This window comes from Dendropsophus ebraccatus, chromosome 10, assembly GCF_027789765.1.
Source record: "Dendropsophus ebraccatus isolate aDenEbr1 chromosome 10, aDenEbr1.pat, whole genome shotgun sequence".
Lineage (NCBI taxonomy): Eukaryota > Metazoa > Chordata > Amphibia > Anura > Hylidae > Dendropsophus > Dendropsophus ebraccatus.
In genome coordinates, this window is record NC_091463.1 from 17,258,168 (window position 1) to 17,282,768 (window position 24,601).

The 24,601-nt window shown below is 44.3% G+C and overlaps 2 protein-coding genes across 8 annotated transcripts in view; both read right to left on the bottom strand.

Annotated features, from left to right (window-relative positions):
* Positions 1 to 5,534, bottom strand: part of SYP (synaptophysin) — a 37,559-nt gene extending 32,025 nt beyond the window's left edge. For both annotated transcript variants that reach the window (XM_069985851.1, XM_069985853.1), the window contains exons 1-2: positions 5,183 to 5,534; positions 2,291 to 2,356 (exon numbers count right to left, since the gene is read on the bottom strand). In XM_069985851.1, coding sequence (XP_069841952.1) covers positions 2,291 to 2,356; positions 5,183 to 5,200 — 84 coding nt within the window. In that variant the 5' untranslated portion in view covers positions 5,201 to 5,534. The remainder of the gene's footprint in view (positions 1 to 2,290; positions 2,357 to 5,182) is intronic.
* Positions 5,535 to 13,610: 8,076 nt separating this feature from the next.
* CACNA1F (calcium voltage-gated channel subunit alpha1 F) overlaps positions 13,611 to 24,601 on the bottom strand; it is a 100,011-nt gene continuing 89,020 nt past the window's right edge. For all 6 annotated transcript variants that reach the window (XM_069986338.1, XM_069986334.1, XM_069986336.1 and 3 more), the window contains 12 exons: positions 24,175 to 24,302; positions 23,310 to 23,406; positions 21,256 to 21,358; positions 20,837 to 20,938; positions 20,586 to 20,716; positions 20,181 to 20,285; positions 19,834 to 20,072; positions 19,318 to 19,440; positions 18,343 to 18,500; positions 15,313 to 15,419; positions 14,970 to 15,236; positions 13,611 to 14,872 (listed from right to left, as the gene is read on the bottom strand). In XM_069986338.1, coding sequence (XP_069842439.1) covers positions 14,585 to 14,872; positions 14,970 to 15,236; positions 15,313 to 15,419; positions 18,343 to 18,500; positions 19,318 to 19,440; positions 19,834 to 20,072; positions 20,181 to 20,285; positions 20,586 to 20,716; positions 20,837 to 20,938; positions 21,256 to 21,358; positions 23,310 to 23,406; positions 24,175 to 24,302 — 1,848 coding nt within the window. In that variant the 3' untranslated portion in view covers positions 13,611 to 14,584. The remainder of the gene's footprint in view (positions 14,873 to 14,969; positions 15,237 to 15,312; positions 15,420 to 18,342; positions 18,501 to 19,317; positions 19,441 to 19,833; positions 20,073 to 20,180; positions 20,286 to 20,585; positions 20,717 to 20,836; positions 20,939 to 21,255; positions 21,359 to 23,309; positions 23,407 to 24,174; positions 24,303 to 24,601) is intronic.

A 24,601-nucleotide genomic window follows, 5' to 3' on the forward strand; every position in this document is an offset into this window, starting at 1 on the left:
CCCGGCTGGATTTATGCTGCTGGTAATCCACAGGATTGTGACCTCCTGCATCTCCACAGAGACTGATGAGTATTTTTAGAGCATCGGCCATAGCAAACAGTAAAGAGGATTACAGTGTAACCTGGGGTGTGAGAATGCACAAGTCACCACGCTAGCCAAAGCTAATGCCGCCTGCCAGATAGAGACGGGGGCAACAGCCTAATGCCCAGAACTTCCAATAGTGCCCATACATGTGTGCAAGGAAAGGAACAGCAGCAGGGCTGTGCCATAGCATTGTCTCATAGCAACTGTGGGGGCACTGGCTGTACCATCAGCCCCTAATAGGAGTAATCTGGGGGGCTATATAGCTGCCAATGCTATAGAAACCATTTGGTAGCTTTCTGTGACATAGGAAGGATGAAGAAGTTGTTCTAACCTGTGTAAAAGGGTTAAAAAGGAAATATACTGTTCTATTTTCCTCTTCTAATAAAAATTACAGCTAAAAAAAGGAGATATACTAGAATCCATATAATCCATTGTTGTGGATTATTGGAAACATATCTGGAATTGTATGGAAATGTACAGACCCTATTGCAGTGCTCCCCAACTGCTGCAAAACTACAACTCCCAGCATGCCCTGACAGTATAGTATAGAACGACATATGTACACCATTGCTCCCCAATCTGTAGATTTCAGCTGCTGCTAAACTACAACTCCCAGCATGCCCAGAAATATAGTATAGAACTATAGATAGATGTACACCAGTGCTCCCCAACCTGCAAAACTACAACTCCCAGCATGCCCTGACAGTATAGTATAGAACGATAGATAGATGTACACCATTGTTCCCCAACCTGTAGATTCTAGCTGCTGCTAAACTACAACTCCCAGCATTCCCAGAAATATAGTATAGAACTATAGATAGATGTACACCAGTGCTCCCCAACCTGCAAAACTACAAATCCCAGCATGCCCTGACAGTATAGTATAGAACGATAGATGTACACCATTGCTCCCCAATCTGTAGATTCCAGCTGCTGCAAAACTACAAATCCCAGCATGCCCTGACAGTATAGTATAGAACGATAGATGTACACCATTGCTCCCCAATCTGTAGATTCCAGCTGCTGCAAAACTACAACTCCCAGTATGCCCTGACAGTATAGTATAAAACTATAGATAGATGTACACCAGTGCTCCTCAACCTGCAAAACTACAACTCCCAGCATGCTCTGACATCCAAGGCATTCCACAGAATTATTATTACTGAATCACTATGATGCCCAATGCACTATGCCACCAAGTGAAATCCCATGTAGTCAATCAACCTATACCACCAATGAGTCACCAAGCTGCCAGCTGAACTACAGTCAGGACATGCTGGGAGTTGTAGTTTTCTAACTGGAGAGTCACAAGTTGGGGAAAACAGGTCTCCATCTAACTGCAGTTCTATATTAAACTTCTTCAGTTGCAGGGCTTGCTGGGAATTGTAGTTTTCTAACAGATGGTGAGTCACAGGTTAGGTAACACTGGTCTCCATCTCTGTTTAGTTCTAAAATGTGCCTCTTCTTCTGCTGTCAGTGCATGCTTGGAGTTGTACTTGTTAGAGATGAGTGAACCTGGAGCATGCTCGAGTCCATTCGAACCCGAACTTTCAGCATTTGATTAGCGGTGGCTGCTGAACTTGGATAAAGCCCTAAGGCTATGTGGAAATCATGGATATAGTCATTGGCTGTATCCATGTTTTCCAGACAACCTTAGAGCTTTATCCAAGTTCAGCAGCCACCGCTAATCAAACGGATCGACTCGAACCTGAACCCAGTTCGCTCATCTGTACAATACCTGGCAGCACTTATAGAAAGTATATTCCTATTCTTCCAGATTATCAAATGTTCTGGATTATCGATTGCCAGATTAAAGTAATTTTCCTATACGACTGAGCACTTCTATACTGTATAAGAAATTCCCAGTCCGGCAGTCGCCCAGACTACTAACATGGGGCACATGGCCTCTTTTATACATGAAAGGTCTGGACTTTGCCCCATCAGTGAAGACAGTAAATGGAGGGATATATTTATAAAGCTGAAATATTACACTGAATAATAGCCGGCAATGATGTTCTGCCTCGTGGTCTCATCATTTATTTAAGGCCTAAATGAAGAAGGTTTTCTCACGCGATGTTTCTGCAAGGGCAAGAACCGATGCACCATGGACGGCACCATGGCGGTCTTATACGAATACATAGATGAGATATACATATACCTATACACATATAACACATATATATGTAACGTCAGAAGGATTACTCACCCATTCGAGAATTTTGATGAATCCCAATGGCTCCTTCACTACACGAAACTGTCCCCCTGCCACCAGCTGCGGAAGACAAGACAGAGTATACATAACACATCCAACGCTCTGCCGCTCTCCAAGGTGCTGAAACCCCCCTTCCCTCGCTCCGTCTATACCGCGCTGCTCCCCGTCCTGTCATCTCAAGATACATGGTGTCAATGTGATAATGTATACCTCCAGGACGTGACGCCATTTAAAGATCTCGCTCGGCTCAGATGACAGATCGTCAGCCTTGTGCTTCCAGCTGCTGTGTGTGTGTTTTTTTATTATAGGGAACAATGAATGTAATAAATCAGGATGAGGCTGAGGATATGGCGCCAAGTAATGTGATTTCAGCTAATCATCTGCACACACATGCGGTCGCAAGTCAGGAAACGCGCTGGAAAGGAGAGACGGACGGCAGGAGCTTCCCATACAAAGCAATGAGGCTACAGCTCTGGAGGCACATTGGAAACTAAATGCTGCTATGGGCAGGGGCATTGATATTTGATGTTATACTGAACATTAATTCAGGCGAAATACACTATCAGGGTTAGCGGTCGCTGACTGACACAGTGCTCGGCCACAAAGAGTGTCAGATCATTGTTTTCAATGTGTAGTGCTTCATTTACCCTGTGGTGGCGCTGCTGCTGAGATACTAAACACTTGCTGCTTTTTTTTTTCTTATCACAGGTTACAACTAGTTAAAGGGGTTGTCCAATTTTGAAAACCTTCAAATAAGCCATTGGTGAGATGTAAGAGAAGGAATGGGGGGGGGGGTAGGGGTCCAGGGTGTACAACAACTACAAAGAGTGTCTCCTCTGGATGACCCGTCTTGTCCTGCGGTACAAAGACAACCTATTTGTTTGTGCAATACTTAATTTCCCCTGTGGTGGCGCTGCAGAGATACTAAACACTTGCTGCTGGTTTGGTTTTATTAGATTACCACAAATTAAAAGGGTTCTCCAGTTTTAAAAACCTCCAAATAAGCCATTAGGGAGTTTTAAGAGGAGGAATGTACAACAACTACAAAGAGTGCCTCTTCCTCTGGAGGACCTTTCTTGTACACAGACAACCCATTTGTTTGTGTAATACTTAATTTGCCCTGTGGAGGCACTGCAGGGAAATTGAACACTGAGTCCCAATGGGTTTTCAGCAGATATAATCTATGATCTGCTTATTTATAAGAGACCTGTGTAACAAGTAAGACTGTATGAAGTGGAGAACCTCTTTATTAGGATCCTCATAATAAAAGGCGTACAACCCCTTTAACTTTAAAGTAAAAGCGACTCCACCATCTTGAAGTCTGCCATGTTGTGGTTTCTCCAGTTACAATATTATTTTCTACACTAATGGATTTGGACCAAGTTTTAGCTTAATGTGGACAATAGCTTTTCCTGCAGCGCCACCACAGGGGACATAAGGAATTACACAGTCCTCATTGACATCAATGGTTAAACAGAGTAACACAGGACAGGACAAGTCCTCCAGAACGAGGGACGCTCTTTATAGAATTCTGAACAGGGAACTTTCCTCTATTATACTACAATGACCTATTAATCTATTAAATCCTTTAAGGAAAACTGGCTGTGCAATAAAAATGTAATTAACCACTGGGCAGGTATGTGTTATCACTTGAAGTGTTTTCACAGTAACGTGATAAGGGTATCTCGCTTTTTGGCCCTCGCCCTGTGTAAATCTATTTGGTAAAGCGAGACATTATATAGCATTGTGGTTATAGTAGGAGGCAGGCACCAGCCTATAAGTATAGTGTCTGGAGGGGGACAGGAATACATGGACTAGTACATTAATAGGCAAGGTGATGACTTTGGGACATGGAGGCCGATATGATCTGTAGAGAAGTCCATACTAGAAATGGCTTGGAAAGTCGTCAGATTAGTTGTCATGGAACAAAGGCCGGGGAGACACCATTGTATGTCTATAGATAGAGGTGAACGTCTCCTTTCTGGGTGGAGACTGGTTCTAGGACTACCAGGTCACTTAGACAATCTGCTTCCGTACACATCCTCCCCCTGAAGACCCCCGCCTCCCATATAAACATATGATATAGAGCCAGGAATCGGGCTATAGATCCATTGTTATGGGATCCAGATGACATCTCTGGGGACAGTCTATAGAATGAAGGCCTGACCTAGTGTGACATCCGTCTTACATGTCAGCCATTGATCACTGCCATGTCACATAGATAATAGGAGCTATATATCCATACAATGTGTATGATGTGATGTTACAGGTTCTCTATCCTCTATGTAGAGCCGTCTTTCTCCACACACCCCGGCACATCCTATTTTTCCTCATTAACCTTGGTGGATGTCTGGGAGGGATCAGGACCCCCAGATGTCCTTGTGTTACACCAGGCCGGAGCAGAAGGTGAGTGGAATCTCCGCTCTCGGCCATCCTGACCTGTAACCCTCGGCGGGCACCACACATCGTACCAATAAACACCCACCACGTACTGGAAACCATGGACGTCGCCTCTTAGCCCATCCCCCATAAACCCCTCATTGTAATTCTGATTGAAAAGGCAGAGGATTACGGCACACATCATCCTCATCCTCATCAGTGCCCTGTGTGTATGTGTCCCTGCATCTGTGTGTATATATAGTCCACATCCATAGGTGTTAATGGTGTCTCCTCTCCTCCTCTCAGCTGTCCCCCTCCTCCCTACCATCTTCCTTCTCCTATACCCTCCCTAGCCTCCATCTGTTTCTCTCTTCTCTATTATCTCAATGACCTCCCCAGTTTGCTCTTCCCCTCCTGATGCACATGATTCCCTCCAGCCTTCCCCCCTGCAGGAGCCCCCCATGTGTGCCAGCTGCACCCCCGATCAGCTGCCCCCTTAGCTCTTACCTGGTTGACCACGTCCATGTCTGCAGGATGCTGGTGAATCGCGGCAGCGCGGAGGGGGGAGAGCGCTTTATCTGTAAGAGCCCGAGATGAGGCGGCTGGGGACAGGAGGCTGTATAGAACAGCTGTCAACGCAACAGCCAATAGGAGCCGAGGATAGGGGGCGATGTGACGTCACCACCTTCCATCTTGACTGTGGGCAGTGATACCGTAAATAGGGCCGGGGAAGCCTGGGAGAGTGTTGACGTCTCTTGTGACCCTCTCAGACACAGGACACGTCCCACTAGTGTGTGTGGGCGAGCCGGCAATATGTATACACGGAGGACAACCTGTCTGCCCTCACTAGTAGCTACATATATATAGATAGGATCTATATAGTAGGTTTCTATGTGTTGCCCATAGCAACCAATCACAGCTCACAAGCTGAGCTGTGATTGGTTGCTTTGGGCAACCATAGAGATTCTGACTACCCCTAGTCATATATATATCTACCCCTAGTCATATATATATATATATATATATCCTTATTATGTATGATATACAGTGCAGCCCGAAAGTTTGTAAACCCTTCTTAATTTTCTCTATTTCTGCATGAATTCCATCTAAGGCCCTGTGCAGACTACGTATGAGACAGGCCGTTCCGGAACGGCCGGTGTCTGAAAAGTTCATCAATACCGTCCGGATGATCTTTGCAGGCGCAGAGTTCTGATGCGGGCGCATCCGTGCGCGCCCGCATCAGAACTCCCCACAGCACACTATGGAGTGTGCGGCCGCAGCCGCTTGCTCCATAGTGTGCACTGACAGGGTTTTCTGCGGCCGCTATTCAATCAATAGCAGCCGCAGAAAATTGACATGTCAGTTGTTTGCGGCGCCGCTAGGAATCCCGGCCGAAGCATATACTATGTGTATACGCTCCGGCCGGGATCCCATAGGGGGCAAGGTAACGTATATTTTCGTACAACGGCCGTGGTTTTACAAAAATACACGTTGTGTGAACATAGCCTAATAGTAGATAATAAAATCACCCAAATGAGTCAGGAATAAAAGAAACTCTCACACAGTTTTAGTTCCAGAATCACATCAGTGAGGTAAAAGTATGTGAACCCTGTCAGTATCTGGTGTGACCCTTGAGCAGCAATATCTGCATTTAAACACTCCCGATTATCGCTGAACGGTCCTGGACATCAGTTTGGAGACGTTTTAGGCCTAAACATCTTCAGCTCTGCTGTGTTGTGGTTTCCTCCAATGAGCTGCTCACTTCAAGTCCTTCCACAGCATTTCTATAGGATTACGGTCAGGACTGTGACTTGGCCACTCCAAAATGTTACCTCTCACCTTCTTTATCCGTCTTAAGTAGAACGACTTGTGTCGCTGTGCTTTTCGGTATCTTTCACCTTATAGAAAATTGCTGGAGCAGTGCATCCTGATCTTGGAGTCCCCATTCTCAAGAGTACGGTGGGTCCGATCCCTTAGGCTGCATTCACTCATCCCGTAAAATTGGCCGTGGTCGCGGATTCATGACTATGGACAGTTTTAGGAACCATTCAAATCAATTCATTCATATGATCCGTGCCGCAACCCCCACATGTCCAAGTGCGGGAGCAAATAATCTGACAACTGCTCACCTACTCCTCCTGTGTTCACCAGAAGCGGCATGGTCCCTCTTTGCCTTCTTCTCCTAGTGCCAGTACGAACCAGCGTAGTCCACGCGACTTGCGGTGAACCTGTGTTAGCCGGCCGACACGGAGGCAGTAGTCGAGTAGTTGTCAGATTATGCGCTTCTGCCAGATTGTGTGAATGAGGCCTTAGTTATGACCTATCCTGTGGACAGGGAATAACTTGTAAAGATGGGAATCCATTTCACAGCAGGAGAGTGAGTATAAGTGGCAGCATCTGTTCTGTATATTACCTGTTCTTTATGGTGCGTTTACACAGACAAATTATCTGACAGATTTTTGAAGCAGACAGATTTTTAAACAGAGAAAAGGTATTAGGAAAGACTAATGCTACGTTTACACGGAACGATTATCGGGCGAATTTTCGCGATAACGATCGAATTCGAACGATAATCGTAAACGCGGCGAACGATCGATAAATCGTTCATTTTGATCTTATAACATGTTCTTAAATCGTCGTTCGCGAAAAATTCACCGATCGTTCCGTGTAAACAGTCGTTCACTGTTGTGTGAGATAGGCTTAAGCGATCGCAAAACGATCGCAAAACGAATTTTCTGTACGATATATCCTTCCATCTAAACGCTGATCGCTATAAAAAAAATTGTTACTTCAAAATCGTTAATCGTACGATCGGGCGAATTATCGCTCCGTGTAAACGTAGCATGAGATTTCTCCTCTTTCCAAATCCATTCCTGGCTTTGCCTTCAAAAATCGGTAAAATAATCTGTCTGTGTAAACGCACCATCAGAAGTTTCATTGCATTAATGCAATAAAGGACAGCTGGACGGCAATGAAATGATCGATTACTGCCATGAAATGATGCATTCAGACAGGTTCCGGACGGCAGCATGACCACCCAAAAGATTTATACTTTCAGTGGTGTATTGTCTCCTGTCTACACTTCCGCCATGATTTGCAAAAAATCACAGTTTTTTTATGGCAATTTTGCACAAATCAGGACATCATGACATTATCTATACTGCACTATGAACACCAGGCTAGTGCCGCCATAGTTACAGTGGGGTGCGGGGGCCCAGGATTGGTGAACAGCCCGGGGCCTACGGTAAAGTTAATCCGCCCCTGGTTACTGCATGTGTGAACACTGCCTTAGGCCGCTTTTCCACAGTGCAGTAGTGCATTAAAAATGTATGGAGTTTTTAATTACACAGTACAGTTAACAGCCCATTCAGTGCATGCTACACTTAAGGCCCTATCCTACGGAACGATTATCGGCCGTATTGGGCCGATAATCGTCCCGTGTAATAGGAGGCAACAATCAGCCGACATCGTTCATGTCGGCTGATCGTTGAAGTCGTTTGTCTTTCAACATATTGAAAGACAAACGACTTATATAGCAGCAATCTGCAGCTGTCGCTCCGTGTGATAGGAGTTGCAGCAGCAGACCGCCGCTGCCTGGAAGATCAGCAATCACTAGGGCAGCCCCCCCACAGCTCCCCCCAGACTCACCTGCTCGCTGCTGCCGCGTGTAATAGCGGTGGCAGCAAGCGGGGAACGAGGAGCAAACGAGTGTCACAGCGCTCGTTTGCTCCTCAAAGTCAGGCCGTGAAATATGGCCTTTACTGACAAAACCCAATTTAGGGCGCTCCTACCCAGGGCAGTTTTATGTACCTTTTTCCTCTTGGTTTTTGTAATGTTTAAGGTGAACTGAGTTTTGTCAATAAATAGCAAAATAGCTTAACCATGTAACTAAATACTGCAAGTGTGTGTGATGCAGTGCTGCACCGTGTAGTAGCACAGGTTGCCCACTCATAAGCAATTTTTATATCTTACATTTTAGATAGATGTATATATATATTATATATATATATATATATATATATATATATATATATATATATATATATATATATCGAGAAGTGTCATGAGTATACATTTTTTGGGCGGGGGGGGGGGGGGGGGGGGCTTAAAAGCCGTGGTCCAGATGTTAGCTGAGGGTCAGTAGGAAAAATATAAAAGGCCATACCACATGATGTTTCTGTGTTTGCCGTTTGCCATGGGCCACCTTACTGCTCCTTGACAGTTTTGAAAAGTTGCAACAGGCTGAATGCTTAAAGTTTTTTTCAAGAAAAAATTGTGTCTTTCCTTCCATAGACTTTTATGGGGGGGAATTCAGAAAAAATGCTGCATATGTGAAAATTCCAGATAGATAGGAGATAGATAGATAGATAGATAGATAGATAGATAGATAGATAGGAGATAGATAGATAGATAGATAGATAGATAGATAGATAGATAGATAGATAGATAGATAGGAGATAGATAGATAGGAGATAGATAGATAGGAGATAGATAGATAGATAGATAGATAGATAGATAGATAGATAGATAGATAGATAGATAGATAATAGATAGATAGATGATAGATAATAGATAGATAGATAGATAGATAGGAGATAGATAGATAATAGATAGATAGATAGGAGATAGATAGATAGATAGATAGATAGATAGATAGATAGATAGATAGATAGATAGAAGATAGATAGGGGATAGATAGATAGATAGATAGATAGATAGATAGATAGATAGGACATAGATAGATAGATAGATAGATAGATAGATAGATAGATAGATAATAGATAGATAGATGATAGATAATAGATAGATAGATAGATAGGAGATAGATAGATAATAGATAGATAGATAGGAGATAGATAGATAGATAGATAGATAGATAGATAGATAGATAGATAGGAGATAGATAGATAGGAGATACATAGATAGATAGATAGATAGATAGATAGATAGATAGATAGGAGATAGATAGATAGATAGATAGATAGATAGATAGATAGATAGGAGATAGATAGATAGATAGATAGGAGATAGATAGATAGATAGATAGGACATAGATAGATAGATAGATAGATAGATAGATAGATAGATAGATAGGAGATAGATAGATAGATAGATAGATAGATAGATAGATAGGAGATAGATAGGGGATAGATAGATAGATAGATAGATAGATAGATAGATAGATAGATAGATAGATAGATAGGAGATAGATAGGGGATAGATAGATAGATAGATAGATAGATAGATAGATAGATAGATAGGACATAGATAGATAGATAGATAGATAGATAGATAGATAGATAATAGATAGATAGATAATAGATAGATAGATAGATAGATAGATAGATAGATAGGAGATAGATAGATAATAGATAGATAGATAGATAGATAGGAGATAGATAGATAGATAAATAGATAGATAGATAGATAGATAGATAGGAGATAGATAGATAGATAGATAGATAGATAGATAGATAGATAGATAGATAGGAGATAGATAGGGGATAGATAGATAGATAGATAGGACATAGATAGATAGATAGATAGATAGATAGATAGATAGATGATAGATAGATAGGAGATAGATAATAGATAGATAGATAGATAGATAGATAGATAGATAGATAGATAATAGATAGATAGATAGATAGATAGATAGATAGATAGATAATAGATAGATAGATAGATAATAGATAGATAGATAGAAGATAGATAGATACATACATAGATAGATAGGAGACAGATAGATAGATAGGAGACAGATAGATAGATAGATAGATAGATAGATAGATAGATAGATAGATAGATAGATAGAAGATAGATAGATGCATACATAGATAGATAGGAGATAGATATTAGATAGATAGTAAGGATGCACGCTCCATTGGAATAAGCAGGGGTTAATATCAGTCAGGCCGTGTCCCTGACGTCACAGTATCAGTATACACAGTATACCCGGGCTCTGTGTGTATACTAAGCGCAGACATGGAGGACACCCGGCACCTGGTGAGCGGCTCCTTTGTTTTTCTCCTGCTGTCGCTCTTCTTGCTAGTAAGTAGCGGCTATGCCCGTAGTAAAGATGGCGCTCGCTAATCATCATCTCTGTTACCATAGCAACCACGTAAGCCGGTGTATCCGGATTGCTGCAGTCCCACAGTCCGGTTCTATGATGCGAGGCCCTGGCTCCGGTACAGACACGGCTAAAGAGGATACCAAAGTCATTACACTCACTGTATTACACGTGTAACGGAGGCCACAGAGACAAACACCTCATTCTAAGATGGGCTCCAGCCTGGCTTCTAAAATGGTTCCTGATGACGTCATCGGAGCTGGTCGCTGCCATCTTGGATAGTGGCAGATTGACTTATCCGGGAATCTGGCACCTTGTTGCCTTCAGCCTCTGGGGGTGTTGGAGAGTCCAACAGGTTATGGTTCTCATGGACTCATCATATTCTATAGATTTTATTATTCTCCCAGGGTTGAATATGATTTTTATCACATATCTATTGTATTGCAGGTATGACAAGGGAAATGTCCACCAGAATGAACATCCCACATGGATGGCCTGCATTCATTGTCTAGTGGGCTCCTGAGCATCGCCAGCTCTGGCCGTGCACATGTGGTGCACTTTGTTTCCAGATTGATGGCGGTCCGGGCTGTTGGGCCCCTATTGATCTCCTAGATCTCCTATCTATAGGATAGGGAATACCTTGCTGAGATAGAAATATTATTTCAACCCTTTTCTAATGGGAAGGAATGCCTTGGGCACTACACACACATGGGCACTACAGGGGGGCACATCACATGCCCCAACACCCAAACAGATGAAAACATATCCAAGGTAATACATCGCCTTAGCACTTAAAGGAAAAGTGCAGCCAGTTTCAAAAACAGGCAGCCAGCAGGGGGGAATGTAATAACCAGTCCCAAACTCCCCGCGATGAGTGTCGGGACCGGCCTCAGGACCCCCGCCACTAGACAATTTCCTCCAAGTTATGATGACATCACGACTCGACGAGTGCAGTGCCAGAGATCCCGGGGAGAAGTGAGTTAATACTTTTTGTTACTTTCCCCATGCCACTGCCTCAAAAAGGTCAGTGTCCCTCCAGTGCCCTTTGTCTCTCAGTGTCCCCTTGCCATCATCCTCTCCAGCAGCCACAGCTCTGGGAGTCGGGTCGTGACATCACCATTGTATCCTTCTCCTTTAATAAAATCCTACCACATTCACCCCTAACTAAACAGGGATGTCCTCAGAGTTTTCTAACATAAGACCATCGCCGGACTCGCCATTTTCCTTTATCACCCACCTTTACTCATCTACTTGCCCATGTATCTCCATTATACCCCATATTGGCATTTCTGCTTAAAGTTGTTCAAGCCCAAAAAATGGGGAAAATGGCATGCCACCCTTTCAGCATCCCCTGGCTGCCATACTTAACAGAAAAAAAAATAGGGCTCTGGTGCTGGTGCCATGCAAATTTACTAAAACTCCCCAGATGCCCCGTTCTGAGGCGGTGTGCTCCTTGTATTGCGCCAGTCTTGCAGCTTTATTATATAAAGTCAGCGCCATGGATAAGACTTCTGCTCTGTCTCCTGGCTTCAATACATTTCATTGGCGAGCAGCTGCACGGACAGAGACAGCTCATTCATAAGTGAGAACTTGGCTCACCCTCGCTCAGCCGGCTTCTTATGCTCTGTAGAGGTCATTGAAGTTTCCTTTCAAGAAAATCTTTAGGGACGTGAAAACTAAAACCCGTGGCTGACAAAGCAGCAAATGCTTAGGTAATGAAAATTCACGTATCGCTCTCCTGATATCTGTGGCTGCCGCGTGCAGTTGGTAATTCTATGCATTGGTCTATTCTGTGAAAATGATGCACAGTACTGCCTTAGTATGTCCTCTATGGATATTTCAGGAAGGACCATATTGGACGACCATATAAATGAGCGCCAACACTCGGATTGTTTATTTTACGGCTTGAGCCTTGTCCAAGAATCGTTTGTGTAGGCCATTGCGGCAATCATCCATCAGCCACACATTCCCTATTAGGGGGGTTCACATTGAGGAATTCTCGCGGATAAAGTCAGCGGAATTCCTCTGGCTGTACGCGCTCATGGACGCGCACCTTTCCGCCGGCTCCATAGACACCATTCTATGTGCTGGCTGATTCCGCATTGTGCCGAAAGAACTGACATGTCAATAAGTTTATCCGCGAGAATTCCTGAATGTGAACCCACCCTTACACGGTGTGCGGCTGGGATTGGGAGAGGTAGCTGTTGGCCAGTGACCTAGCCACCATAAAGCAGACCATGCCACTGCTACGGGGCTCGTGCACCAAGGGGGCCTACAGGCCCCTGGGCTTTCGTTTTGGCCAAATGTTTAAATCTAAAATTTTCGACTGCTTATCCCGACCTTTGGCTGGCTAGCATGTCCATCTATCATCTTTCACTAGCACACTGATTGACTACAACACTGTACCTGATGCATGGTATAACATACTAATGTCTGTATACCAGTTAACAGGGGTCGCTGTGGAGGTAGCAACCCTGGGATACCTTTGTTTAGCCTTGGATCTCCAAGGGTGAAGATCAACAAAAGGTTGCAATACAAATCAGATAATATGACGAACCCCTGACGTTCGGCCATCAGTTACCTCTCCTATCCGTCCCATATACTGACCACAGAACATTCGGTGCGGCTGGGAGATCCTGTGTTCTCTATGGGAAGGGGAGGGTTAAAGGGGTATTCCACTCAAAAATAACTTTTCATATGTTAAGATGTTGATGATATGTTAAGCTAAACTAAAAAAATACCAACATATTTCAGAACGGCGGCACAAAGCACATTATTTTGTACTTTGTAGACAACAACAAAAAAAAAACACTGCCGAATAACTAAAAGAAACAAAATAATTTTATTTCAATGAAAAACCCTATTTACATTTAGAAAGTTAAAAAAATGGAGCATACAGATAGACGTTATCATTATCTTAATAAAATGGGAGAGTTTACAAATATTTCTTGTCTTTCTATTGGCGCCATTATTCCAAATAGAAAGCTGGAACGGAATCTAAATCCTGCATAGAAAAGTTATTAATGTTCACAAATTAGCAAAAAATCCTAAACCTTAAAGTAAATGAAACGTAGCTTTGTTAATATCCCTGAATGTCCCTCCAAATCTTGTCCTCCCAATGTAATCACTGTAAGACCCTACCTATATGTCTGCTGTCTATAGGTGTGCAAGTCTGCTGGATCGAAAAATGGTGAAAAATACGAAGAGAGAGAAAAGTCTAGATCCTGCATATTAGCCCTTTGGGTTCGTTTCGGTAGGTGGACGGCCAGATCCTGGTTCCATCACTGTCATAGGTGTAAAGGATGCATTTAGTTGTCAACACATAATCCATTCTGGAAGAACTCCCGGAATCTCAATGGTCCTGTAGTGTTTCTAAGGAATACGAGTTGGTTTCCCATGATAACTCCTTTAGCCTTGTGTCTGGATGGTTCAGTGTTATCATGGGGACATTATATTGACCTATATTAGTAGCCATTAAGTTGTGCTGAAAGTTGTACCCCAACCGATAAGCAGACTGAAGGGGCTGTGGGAGCCTCTTTATAGTGTACCAGACACAGTGCTGTACATTTTGTAGTGGCTGTGTCTGGTACTACACTCAATTCAGCCCCGTTCACTTGGATGGAACTCTCAAGTGACTTTTTGTAGGTTTCAGTATCAGGCACAACCACTAGAAAATTTATACGTATATGGCCTCATACAGCCTCAGGCCATAGGTTATCATTCTTCCTTCATTGACGGGATTATTGCCTTACTCTCTGATCATGTAAAAGACAAACCAGAACTGCCAGGCGTCCATATTGGTGTAGGAAGTGCTCATAGTAAAGTTGCTTTGGCTAGACTTAGAATGAGGACACACAAGCCATCTCATCCCTCAGCTCCTCCTCATCTCTACAATGTACTGATTCTTCATCACTGTAAAATAGTCCTTGTCCCATCATATCCTCCCCATTGGGTTTTCCTCCAGTACTTCCGCTCCAACTGCTCTTTCGACTCTGGCTTAGAAGGTCGCTGGCTGCGCTTTCCATCTCATCGATAGTCATGTGACACGCATCTGCAATCTCACGCTTGGCAAAAGCAACAAACTTTGGGTCTCGTGCATAGAGGCCCAGACCCTCCGATATCAAAACCTATGGAAGGAAAAGGAAATGTTCACTGGGATTCAAGTAGAGTCAAGCAAATCATTTGGGTGAAATTAATTTGTTCAGTGATTTTACAACTACTCACCGCCTCCACCAGGCTATCTGCGCTGCCTCTCTTCTCTGTCAGCCTCTGCTGCCCGGGCACATGGAGCTGGGTATAAGTGCAGTAAGGTGTTTTGCCCTCTTCCTCCCTATACCAATGGGCACAGGGGATAGTGGGCAGGCTGCTGTCTTCCTCCACCAAGATAAGAGGGGCATAAAGGAGACGACCACGCTTCGGGGGATTGGCCCAGGAGTGCGGACCGCTTGCTGGATAATTGTTTCTTTGCCAGGAATCTGAACTTCCATAAACCTGTAGGGGACAGAACATAACTGAGATGAAAGTAACAATGAAGGATTCCATAGTGAAGGACAGGGAGGCTACTCACTCTAGTGCGGCAGGGAGGTGCGTTCTGGTGGTAGGTTCCGGGGATAGGGATGTCATCGCAGCTTCCCTGTCTCTTCAGGCACTGGATGCTGAATGCAGATTTGCCACCTGGGATCAAAAGACAAATATTTATTATGGATGGTACATGGGTTCTGCTGTGTTCACACTTCCTCCAGGGGCCTTCATCAGATATTCCACCATACGTGCACGCATGCAGGGCTATTCCTCCTGCCAAGGCTGCAGACACCGCTGTGGAACCCAACGGATGACACTAAAATGGATAGCCTGACAATAGAGTGAACGAAGCCATGGACGAGGAGTTGACAATGGACAATATCTAGAAATGATGCAAAAATTATCTTATCATTTCTAGCTGCCAAAATTATCCAAGAATAAAAGTATTTGGCTGGTTCTAATCTGGGGAGGAGCTATCATATGGGCGAGTAGTTATAATCTATGTAAGGAGGTGTAATCTGGGCAAGGAGTTGTAACTGGGGTGATGGGTGAAGAGTTGTAACCTGAGTGAGGAGTTGTAATCTGGGCGAGGAGCTGTAATCTGAGTGAGGAGTTGTAACCTGAGTGAGGAGTTGTAACCTGAGTGAGGAGTTGTAATCTGGGCGAGGAGCTGTAATCTGAGTGAGGAGTTGTAATCTGAGTGAGGAGTTGTAATCTGGGCGAGGAGCTGTAACCTGAGTGAGGAGTTGTAATCTGAGTGAGGAGTTGTAACCTGAGTGAGGAGCTGTAACCTGAGTGAGGAGTTGTAATCTGGGTGAGGAGCTGTAACCTGAGTGAGGAGATGTAATGTAGATGAGGAGTTGTAATCTGGGCGAGGAGTTGTAATCTGGGCGAGGAGTTGTAATCTGGGCGAGGAGCTGTAACCTGAGTGAGGAGCTGTAATCTGGGCGGGGAGATGTAATGTAGATGAGGAGTTGTAATCTGAGTGAGGAGCTGTAACCTGAGTGAGGAGCTGTAATCTGGGCGAGGAGTTGTAATCTGGGCGAGGAGCTGTAATCTGGGCGAGGAGTTGTAACCTGAGTGAGGAGCTGTAACCTGAGTGAGGAGCTGTAACCTGAGTGAGGAGCTGTAATCTGGGCGAGGAGTTGTAATCTGAGTGAGGAGCTGTAATCTGAGTGAGGAGTTGTAACCTGGGTGAGGAGCTGTAACCTGAGTGAGGAGCTGTAACCTGAGTGAGGAGTTGTAGTCTGGGCGAGGAGATGTAATCTGGGCGAGGAGCTGCAACTTGAGTGAGGAGCTGTAATCTGGGCGAGGAGCTGTAACCTGAGTGAGGAGATGTAATCTGGGCGAGGAGCTGTAACCTGAGTGAGGAGATGTAATCTGGGCGAGGAGCTGTAACCTGAGTGAGGAGCTGTAATCTGGGCGAGGAGCTATAATCTGGATGAGGAATTGTAATCTTGGCAGGGAGTTGTAGTCTGGGCGAGGAGATGTAATCTGGGCGAGGAGCTGTAACCTGAGTGAGGAGTTGTAATCTGGGCGAGGAGCTGTAATCTGGGTGAGGAGTTGTAATCTGGGTGAGGAGCTGTAATCTGGGCGAGGAGCTATAATCTGGATGAGGAGTTGTAATCTGGGCAGGGAGTTGTAGTCTGGGCAAGGAGATGTAATGTAGATGAGGAGCTGTAATCTGGGCGAGGAGTTGTAATCTGGGTGAGGAGCTGTAATCTGAGTGAGGAGTTGTAACCTGAGTGAGGAGTTGTAATCTGGGCGAGGAGCTGTAACCTGAGTGAGGAGCTGTAATCTGAGTGAGGAGCTGTAACCTGAGTGAGGAGATGTAATCTGGGCGAGGAGCTGTAACCTGAGTGAGGAGCTGTAATCTGGGCGAGGAGCTATAATCTGGATGAGGAATTGTAATCTTGGCAGGGAGTTGTAGTCTGGGCGAGGAGATGTAATCTGGGCGAGGAGCTGTAACCTGAGTGAGGAGTTGTAATCTGGGCGAGGAGCTGTAATCTGGGTGAGGAGTTGTAATCTGGGTGAGGAGCTGTAATCTGGGCGAGGAGCTATAATCTGGATGAGGAGTTGTAATCTGGGCAGGGAGTTGTAGTCTGGGCAAGGAGATGTAATGTAGATGAGGAGCTGTAATCTGGGCGAGGAGTTGTAATCTGGGTGAGGAGCTGTAATCTGAGTGAGGAGTTGTAACCTGAGTGAGGAGTTGTAATCTGGGCGAGGAGCTGTAACCTGAGTGAGGAGCTGTAATCTGAGTGAGGAGCTGTAACCTGAGTGAGGAGATGTAATCTGGGCGAGGAGCTGTAACCTGAGTGAGGAGTTGTAATCTGGGCGAGGAGCTGTAATCTGGGCGAGGAGCTGTAATCTGGATGAGGAGTTGTAACCTGAGTGAGGAGCTGTAATCTGAGTGAGGAGTTGTAATCTGGGTGAGGAGTTGTAATCTAGGTGAGGAGTTGTAATCTGGGTGAGGAGTTGTAATCTAGGTGAGGAGTTGTAATCTGGGCGAGGAGCTGTAATCTGGGCGAGGAGCTGTAATCTGGGCGAGGAGCTGTAATCTGGATGAGGAGTTGTAACCTGAGTGAGGAGCTGTAATCTGAGTGAGGAGTTGTAATCTGGGTGAGGAGTTGTAATCTGGGCAGGGAGTTGTAGTCTGGGCGAGGAGATGTAATGTAGATGAGGAGTTGTAATCTGGATGAGGAGTTGTAATCTGGATGAGGAGTTGTAATCTGGGCGAGGAGATGTAATGTAGATGAGGAGTTGTAATCTGGGCAGGGAGTTGTAATCTGGGAGGGGAGATGTAATGTAGATGAGGAGCTATAATCTGGATGAGGAGTTGTAACCTTAGTGAGGAGTTGTAATCTGGGCAGGGAGTTGTAGTCTGGGCGAGGAGATGTAATGTAGATGAGGAGTTGTAATCTGGGTGATGAGAGAGGAGCTGTAATGTTACAGCAGCCATATTAGTTGTCTCTGGGGAAGGAGCTGCTGTAACAAACAAATGGCTGAAGAGAAGTTTTGGGGGTTGCTAAAAGACTTAGGTTTGGTGACATCTTTTCTGGTTGTGACATCTCCAAACCTGGAGTAGGAGGCAGCAGTCTCCGGCGTGGGGGTACTCTGCCATCTACGGTGCCATTAGCCCTGGGAGCTGCAGGAGGCGCTGCAGGGGTGGACGGAAAGTTTCCTCTTTCTTCTGGAGATGCTGAACGCCTCAAAGGATCCTCTGAATTTTGTTTTCTAAGGAAAGAGAAAAAAAATGAAAATAAATATAGAATGAATGAGTATAATTGGAAGCTGCGAGATTTGGTTGGTTGGATTTTTAAAATGGGGGACCCACATATTTTTTTCCCAGGGGGAACTGCATGGCCTACAAGACTAAGACTCCCTATGTCACCTTCATGGTTTCCTCTAGGAGACATTACCCCCTCAGACCCACGGTCCACTTTAGGGGTCCCTAACCCAGCCAGCACCTTTTTAAGTGCATATAATAGATTCTGTGTGTGGAAACGCTACAATGGGGGAGGCTGTTCCTCTAGTAGACTTGCTCTAGCAGATGGAGGATTTTCCGTGTGACATGATCGGCTCTGCCGCGTCTCACTATTGTGGGTTAGCTGTATACACAGACCCTGGGGGTTTAACTCCTGCACTTGGTTGATGAATTGATCTCTCTAAGACAATGCTGGGAATAGACGGGAACCTCGGTCTACTTACCGACAGATCAATGGCATTATAGACTTATTCTTTTCACACTAACAATAACACAGAAACTGAATTGGTTCTAGATTCTAGTTCCTTATGTGGATATATAGAAGTATTTCTGGTCTGGACAATATAGGATAAAAGATCAGCTGATCCAGTAGGATCCCGGCAATCAGCTGTGATCTTTAGGGAGATCTGGTAACAAGCATTGAATTTCCCTACAGCGCCACCACAGGAGAAATGAAGCATGTAACCGTTCTCATTGATATCATTGTCCCGTTGACATGGTCCAGAGAGGCACAGACTTTACAGCCCCTCTGAATTCGATACATTACAGCTTCTTTATCTAGTATACCTCTCTGTCTCATTGTTCAGGGGATACACAGGCGAGGGCGTCTTAGATCTCAGCTCATCTTCAGTAGCTATTTCTTCTTGTTCGTGCACAGTGGGTGGTATAAAGGTCACGTCTGAGCTTCTCCTGGATAAAACAGATGCACACATATAGTAACAGCGCACGTCTACTCTGCAGCCTATGCCAGAAACGCCAATTTTGGGTGATATTTGCCACCACCTTTGAAATCCATAGGCTAGATATAGTGGGATATGAGTGTGTGAACTGTGGGTGAGGTGTGAGTACAGGTTGGATATAGGTGTATACAAAGACATACACAACCACCAGAGCAGCAGATGGTACATTATATCCTTATTATGCTAGCGTTGCCAGTTGTCGCTGCTGTGGGGTAAACAGCAGCAGGTGAAGGTAATTGACACTTGCTTCTAGAAATATCAGGAGACTCGGTTAACCCATGGATTACCGTATGGTCTTTGAAGACTATGAAAGTTTCAGTCATGTTGCCTACACCTGGCTCACCTGCGCGTGCTCAGCTGTCTTTTCTTCACACTAGTCCCGCCGGTCGGTGCTGACGGAGGAGGTAACAGGCTGTCTTTGGAGCCCCCACCAGATCGATTGACTAGAGATGATCTGCGGGGGGCAGGAGGCTGCTCATCCCGGCCTCCTATAGAGTTGGTGAGGGACAGTACTGATGAGGAAAGCTGACGTTCCTTGACCAAGTCTGGGGCACCTTCACATAAAGCTGTTTCCTCTACCACCTGAAAGTTAGATATACACATAACTGTATATATATATATATATATATATATATATATATAATACCACATATAAAGGGACACTCCAGTACTGCTATATATAATCCATACCTGGCGTCCCAACCCTCTAAACGCAGTGAGGTCGTCTTCTTCAAGTTCACAGGATAATGCTCTTCGAATCTCAGACCCCAGATCCTGTAGGCTCCGCAGTCCCGCCTGGAGCACAACGAGGGCCAACAATGAGAAAGATTAGGATTAGCTATCAAAGATGGAGTTAACGGGGAACTACCTGCTGATAGTTTCCCTTTAAAGGGGCAGCGCTGAAATCTGTACCCCTACATTTCTGATCTGCTCTCCGATCATGTGGTAGACAGACTCACAGAAAGTCTAGGAGACAAGACAATTTGGTGCAGATCTTGTACCAAAATGTCACTACATATGACCCCCCCCCCCCTAAACACAGGTTTTTTTTTACCCCATGTAAACTAATGCACATATTGCAGGATGGTTATTAACCTGTAATGTAGTAGAATTGCTGGGTAGATTTTCCGTTCCGAGAAGACCCTTTTCCTTCCTACGGCGAAATTTCCGGAAGTAATCTTGGATCAAGAAAGTGGCGTAAAATTTCCCCACAGTCACTTCTTCCTCTAAAAGACACAAAAAGTGACCATTTTTCTTTATTATAGATTTGTCCAGGTGACACAGGCAAGGACAGCACCTAACCCCTCTATAGGTCACATGTTATATATGATGTCCATAGGGCTGACCTTCCGGCGGAGGGATGACTTCATCTAGTATCTTGGGTTTGGTTCTCTTCCAGATTTTTTTTATGACGGCTCTCAGCTCCTCGTTAGCTGCTTCCAGATTCCCTAAAAAGAGCGAGGAAGATGATTATCATAGGAGATCGGCTAAAAATATAATCAGGCCAAACATTGCACAGTGCCTCACGCTGCGAAGCCGGTTTCACACATCTTACAGGTCTACATAGCTTAAAATAATAGCAACCTTCCAGCAGAGAGAAATTCACTTCTGCGCTGTCATTCAGATCTACTGGAGCAACGAGCTAAATCAGTCACTGCGTTCTCGACTAAAATCCACCTATTCCCCCCCCCCCATCTAATGTCCGCCAGCCATTTTATTCTCAATAGATAGATATTCATTATGTAGAAATAAAGGGCAGATATACCTTCAGTTTTTATCCTTAGTGAAGTCCGCACCAGGGCAAATAGAGTAGCATTGAATGTCACCGTACCGTCCGAATTCAGAGGCATATTCATGGCGACCAATCTCTGTGGAAACATTTATGATAAAAAAGTGAATAAAACATACTCAGTATAGTGATATAATATTGCCAGAGTCCAAAACCTATACCCAATTACCCAAGAGTTTAAAGCCCATTCCGATGGATCAGAACTCTATAACCATGAGTCTAAAACCCATTTTTGGGGGATGAAACCTATACTCATAAGTCTAAAATCCATTTCCAAGTCAAAGTCTTATATGTTCCCATGGGTCCAAAATCCATATTATTTACCATCCATCCTATAGACCCAAAACCTATTTTTATGTGTCCATCACCTATACCCATAAGTCTAAAGTCCATTCTCATGTATCTAAAAGCTATTTGATGAGTCTAAAATCCATTCCTTGGTTCGAACATTTATAACTATAAGTCTAAAACTAGTTCCCATGGGTCCAAAATCTGTACCCATAAGTCTAAAATACATTCCCATCTGCGTCCAAAGCCTATATCATGAATCTTAGCCCCATTTCTATGGGCCCAAAACCCATACCATTAACTTGAAATCTATTCCTTAAGGTCTAAAACCTACACCATTGAGTCTAAAAATCCATTCCCATGGGTACAACACCTATAACAATAGGTCCAGAATCCATTCCCTGGGGCCATGGCCTGTACCAAGAGTCAAGAATCCATTCCTTGGCGCCATGGCCTGTACCATAAGTCAAGAATCTATTCCATGGGGCCATGGCCTGTACCCTGAGTCTAGAATCTATTCCTTGGGGGCATGCCCTATACCACAAGTCTAGAATCCATTTCCCGGGGCTATGACCTATACCATGAGTCTAGTATCCATTCCCTGGAGCTATGACCTATACCATAAGTCTAGTATCCATTCCCTGGGGCTATGACCTATACCATGAGTCTAGAATCCTTTCCCTGGATCTATGACCTATACCACAAGGCTATCATCCATTCCCTGTGACTGATACTATAATCCATTCCCATTTGCCCATGCTGCAGGGTAAGTGACAGAGAACCAGGCTGTTGGCACCATCTTAACCACATGTGAGGGTGCCAGGCTAGTAAGTAGATGCCCAATATAGAAGCTGCAGGGCATAGGAGAGAATCTGCATGAGGGTGTGTGCTGCTGAATGAGCGGAGACTCCTCTCCTTACAATGTGATTCTGCTCAGACACATGCAAGTAAATGTTTGCCCCCACCACCAAACGTGTGAGTCATAGAGAGAAGCAGACGTGTGCATGCAGATGGTACATGATTTTTATGTTACCAGTGATGCTGCAGGCAGAACGCTAGGAGGCCGCACCCTGCGGACAGACACTGCCATGAAACAGCAGCTAATAATGAGAAGCTACCCCATTTATGGTTCCTATTAATAGCTATAATACAATTCTAACAATATGTCTGTATAATCTCCCTATTTACCTCACTGCTGCCCTCTGCTGGATGAAACATGTAATTCTACCCAGTAATTTCCAGCCAACATCCCACCAGCCTGTGTCAGCATCATATTAATGGGCTATTGGCTGGTTTCTGCTTTTCTGGTTTCTCTGATGTCTCTATACAGTATGTATCTAGTACATCTACTCGTACATTATATTATAAGGTCCAGATGCAACAAGCTGTGGATGACCAAACTCTGAATTGAATATTGGGTTTACACTGACTAATCGGCCCGCTTGGTGTCACCAATGAGAGGGGTTGTACTTCCTTTAACTGATGTTAAGACCTTTAGTGGTGTCGGATTTGGGTTCCCTATCAAAGACATCCTACTTTGTTGGAAATCATCAAAAGAATGACATATGACTCTGGTTCTGTTTGTTTAAACCAGCCTACAGGCATCCACCTGTTGCAAAACTACAATTCCCATCATGCCTGGACAGCCTTTCGCTTATACAATATTAGGAAGATATATGCCCCCTACTGGCAAAGCTGGATATTTTTGTGTCCCTTGTGCAATAGTTTTGCTATATGTTTACCTTACATGCCACCCGGTGCGGGCAAAGCTTTCCAAACCCCAGAGGTGGCTGGATACGGCGTAATAAAGTCACAACATCCAAGTGTTTAATACGACCCCTGCAAAATAAAAAGGTCTTAATGTACAGGTGAGGAGATATCTACTGCTCTGGACTCAGGTATTAGATGTCTGACTAGTCATCTTAAATGGCCCCTTAAAGGGCATCTTTTTTTGAGCTACCATAGGTGGTAAACAGGTACTCCGGCAAATTTTTTGTTCTTTCAAATGAACTGGTGCCAGAAAGTGCCAGACATTTTCAATTTACTTCTATTTAAAAATCTCCAGTCTTACCGAACTTATCAGCTGCTGCAGGAAGTGGAGTATTCTTTCCAGTCTTAAGAGCAGGAAAGGTTTTCTATGGGGATTTGCTACTGCTCTGGACAGTTCCTGACATGGACAGAGGTGGCAGCAGAGAGCACTGTCTCAGACTGTAAAGAATCCACCACTTCCTGCAGGACATACAGCAGCTGATAAGTACTGGAAGATTTGAGATTTTTAAATAGAAGTAAATTACAAATGTCAGCCACTTTCTAACACTGTCGATTTGAAAGATTGTTTTTTTGCTGGAGAACCCCTTTAATTTTAATATAGTCTATTAGGGATAATCAGATTCCTGAGAATAGAAGCCAAGTGTCCCCCCGCCTCGTTCATTCTTTAACCTCCAGCCCTTTTACTGTACAAATACAATTCCCATCATGCCCGGGCGGCCAAACCAAAGGCCTTTTTTTTTTTAAAAGGAGGATGACGGTGTAAGTTATAAATAATGTATAGACAGTACACAGCATATTATACATATAGCTGATGACAGACGCCCTCTAAGGACTTACTTTGCTTCAGGGTCATACTCAGACCAGATCCTCTTAAATTCATCCAAGTGATGGGGACCAAGAATTGACCAATCTCTTGTCAGATAATCAAAATTGTCCATGATGACGGCAACAAACAAGTTGATAATCTGCAATGAAAAAAAAAATGATTTTCTTATAAAAGAAACAAGTTTAATGGGTGTCCCACCAATAAATATGATCACTGCATATTCGTGTCCCACTGTGCCCATCTATACCTCTGTCCACCATCCTAATGTGGCCCTAGTCTTCTGATGCCATCATCCCACCCGATGCTCCAGTCTAGGTAGTGATGAGCGAACTTGCCGAACGTTCAGGTTCCACTGAACCCAAACACTCAACGTTTGACTTCTGGTGTCTGGAGAAGTTGTATGCAGCCCTAGGACCTGGCTGTATTCAGGTTTTCAGG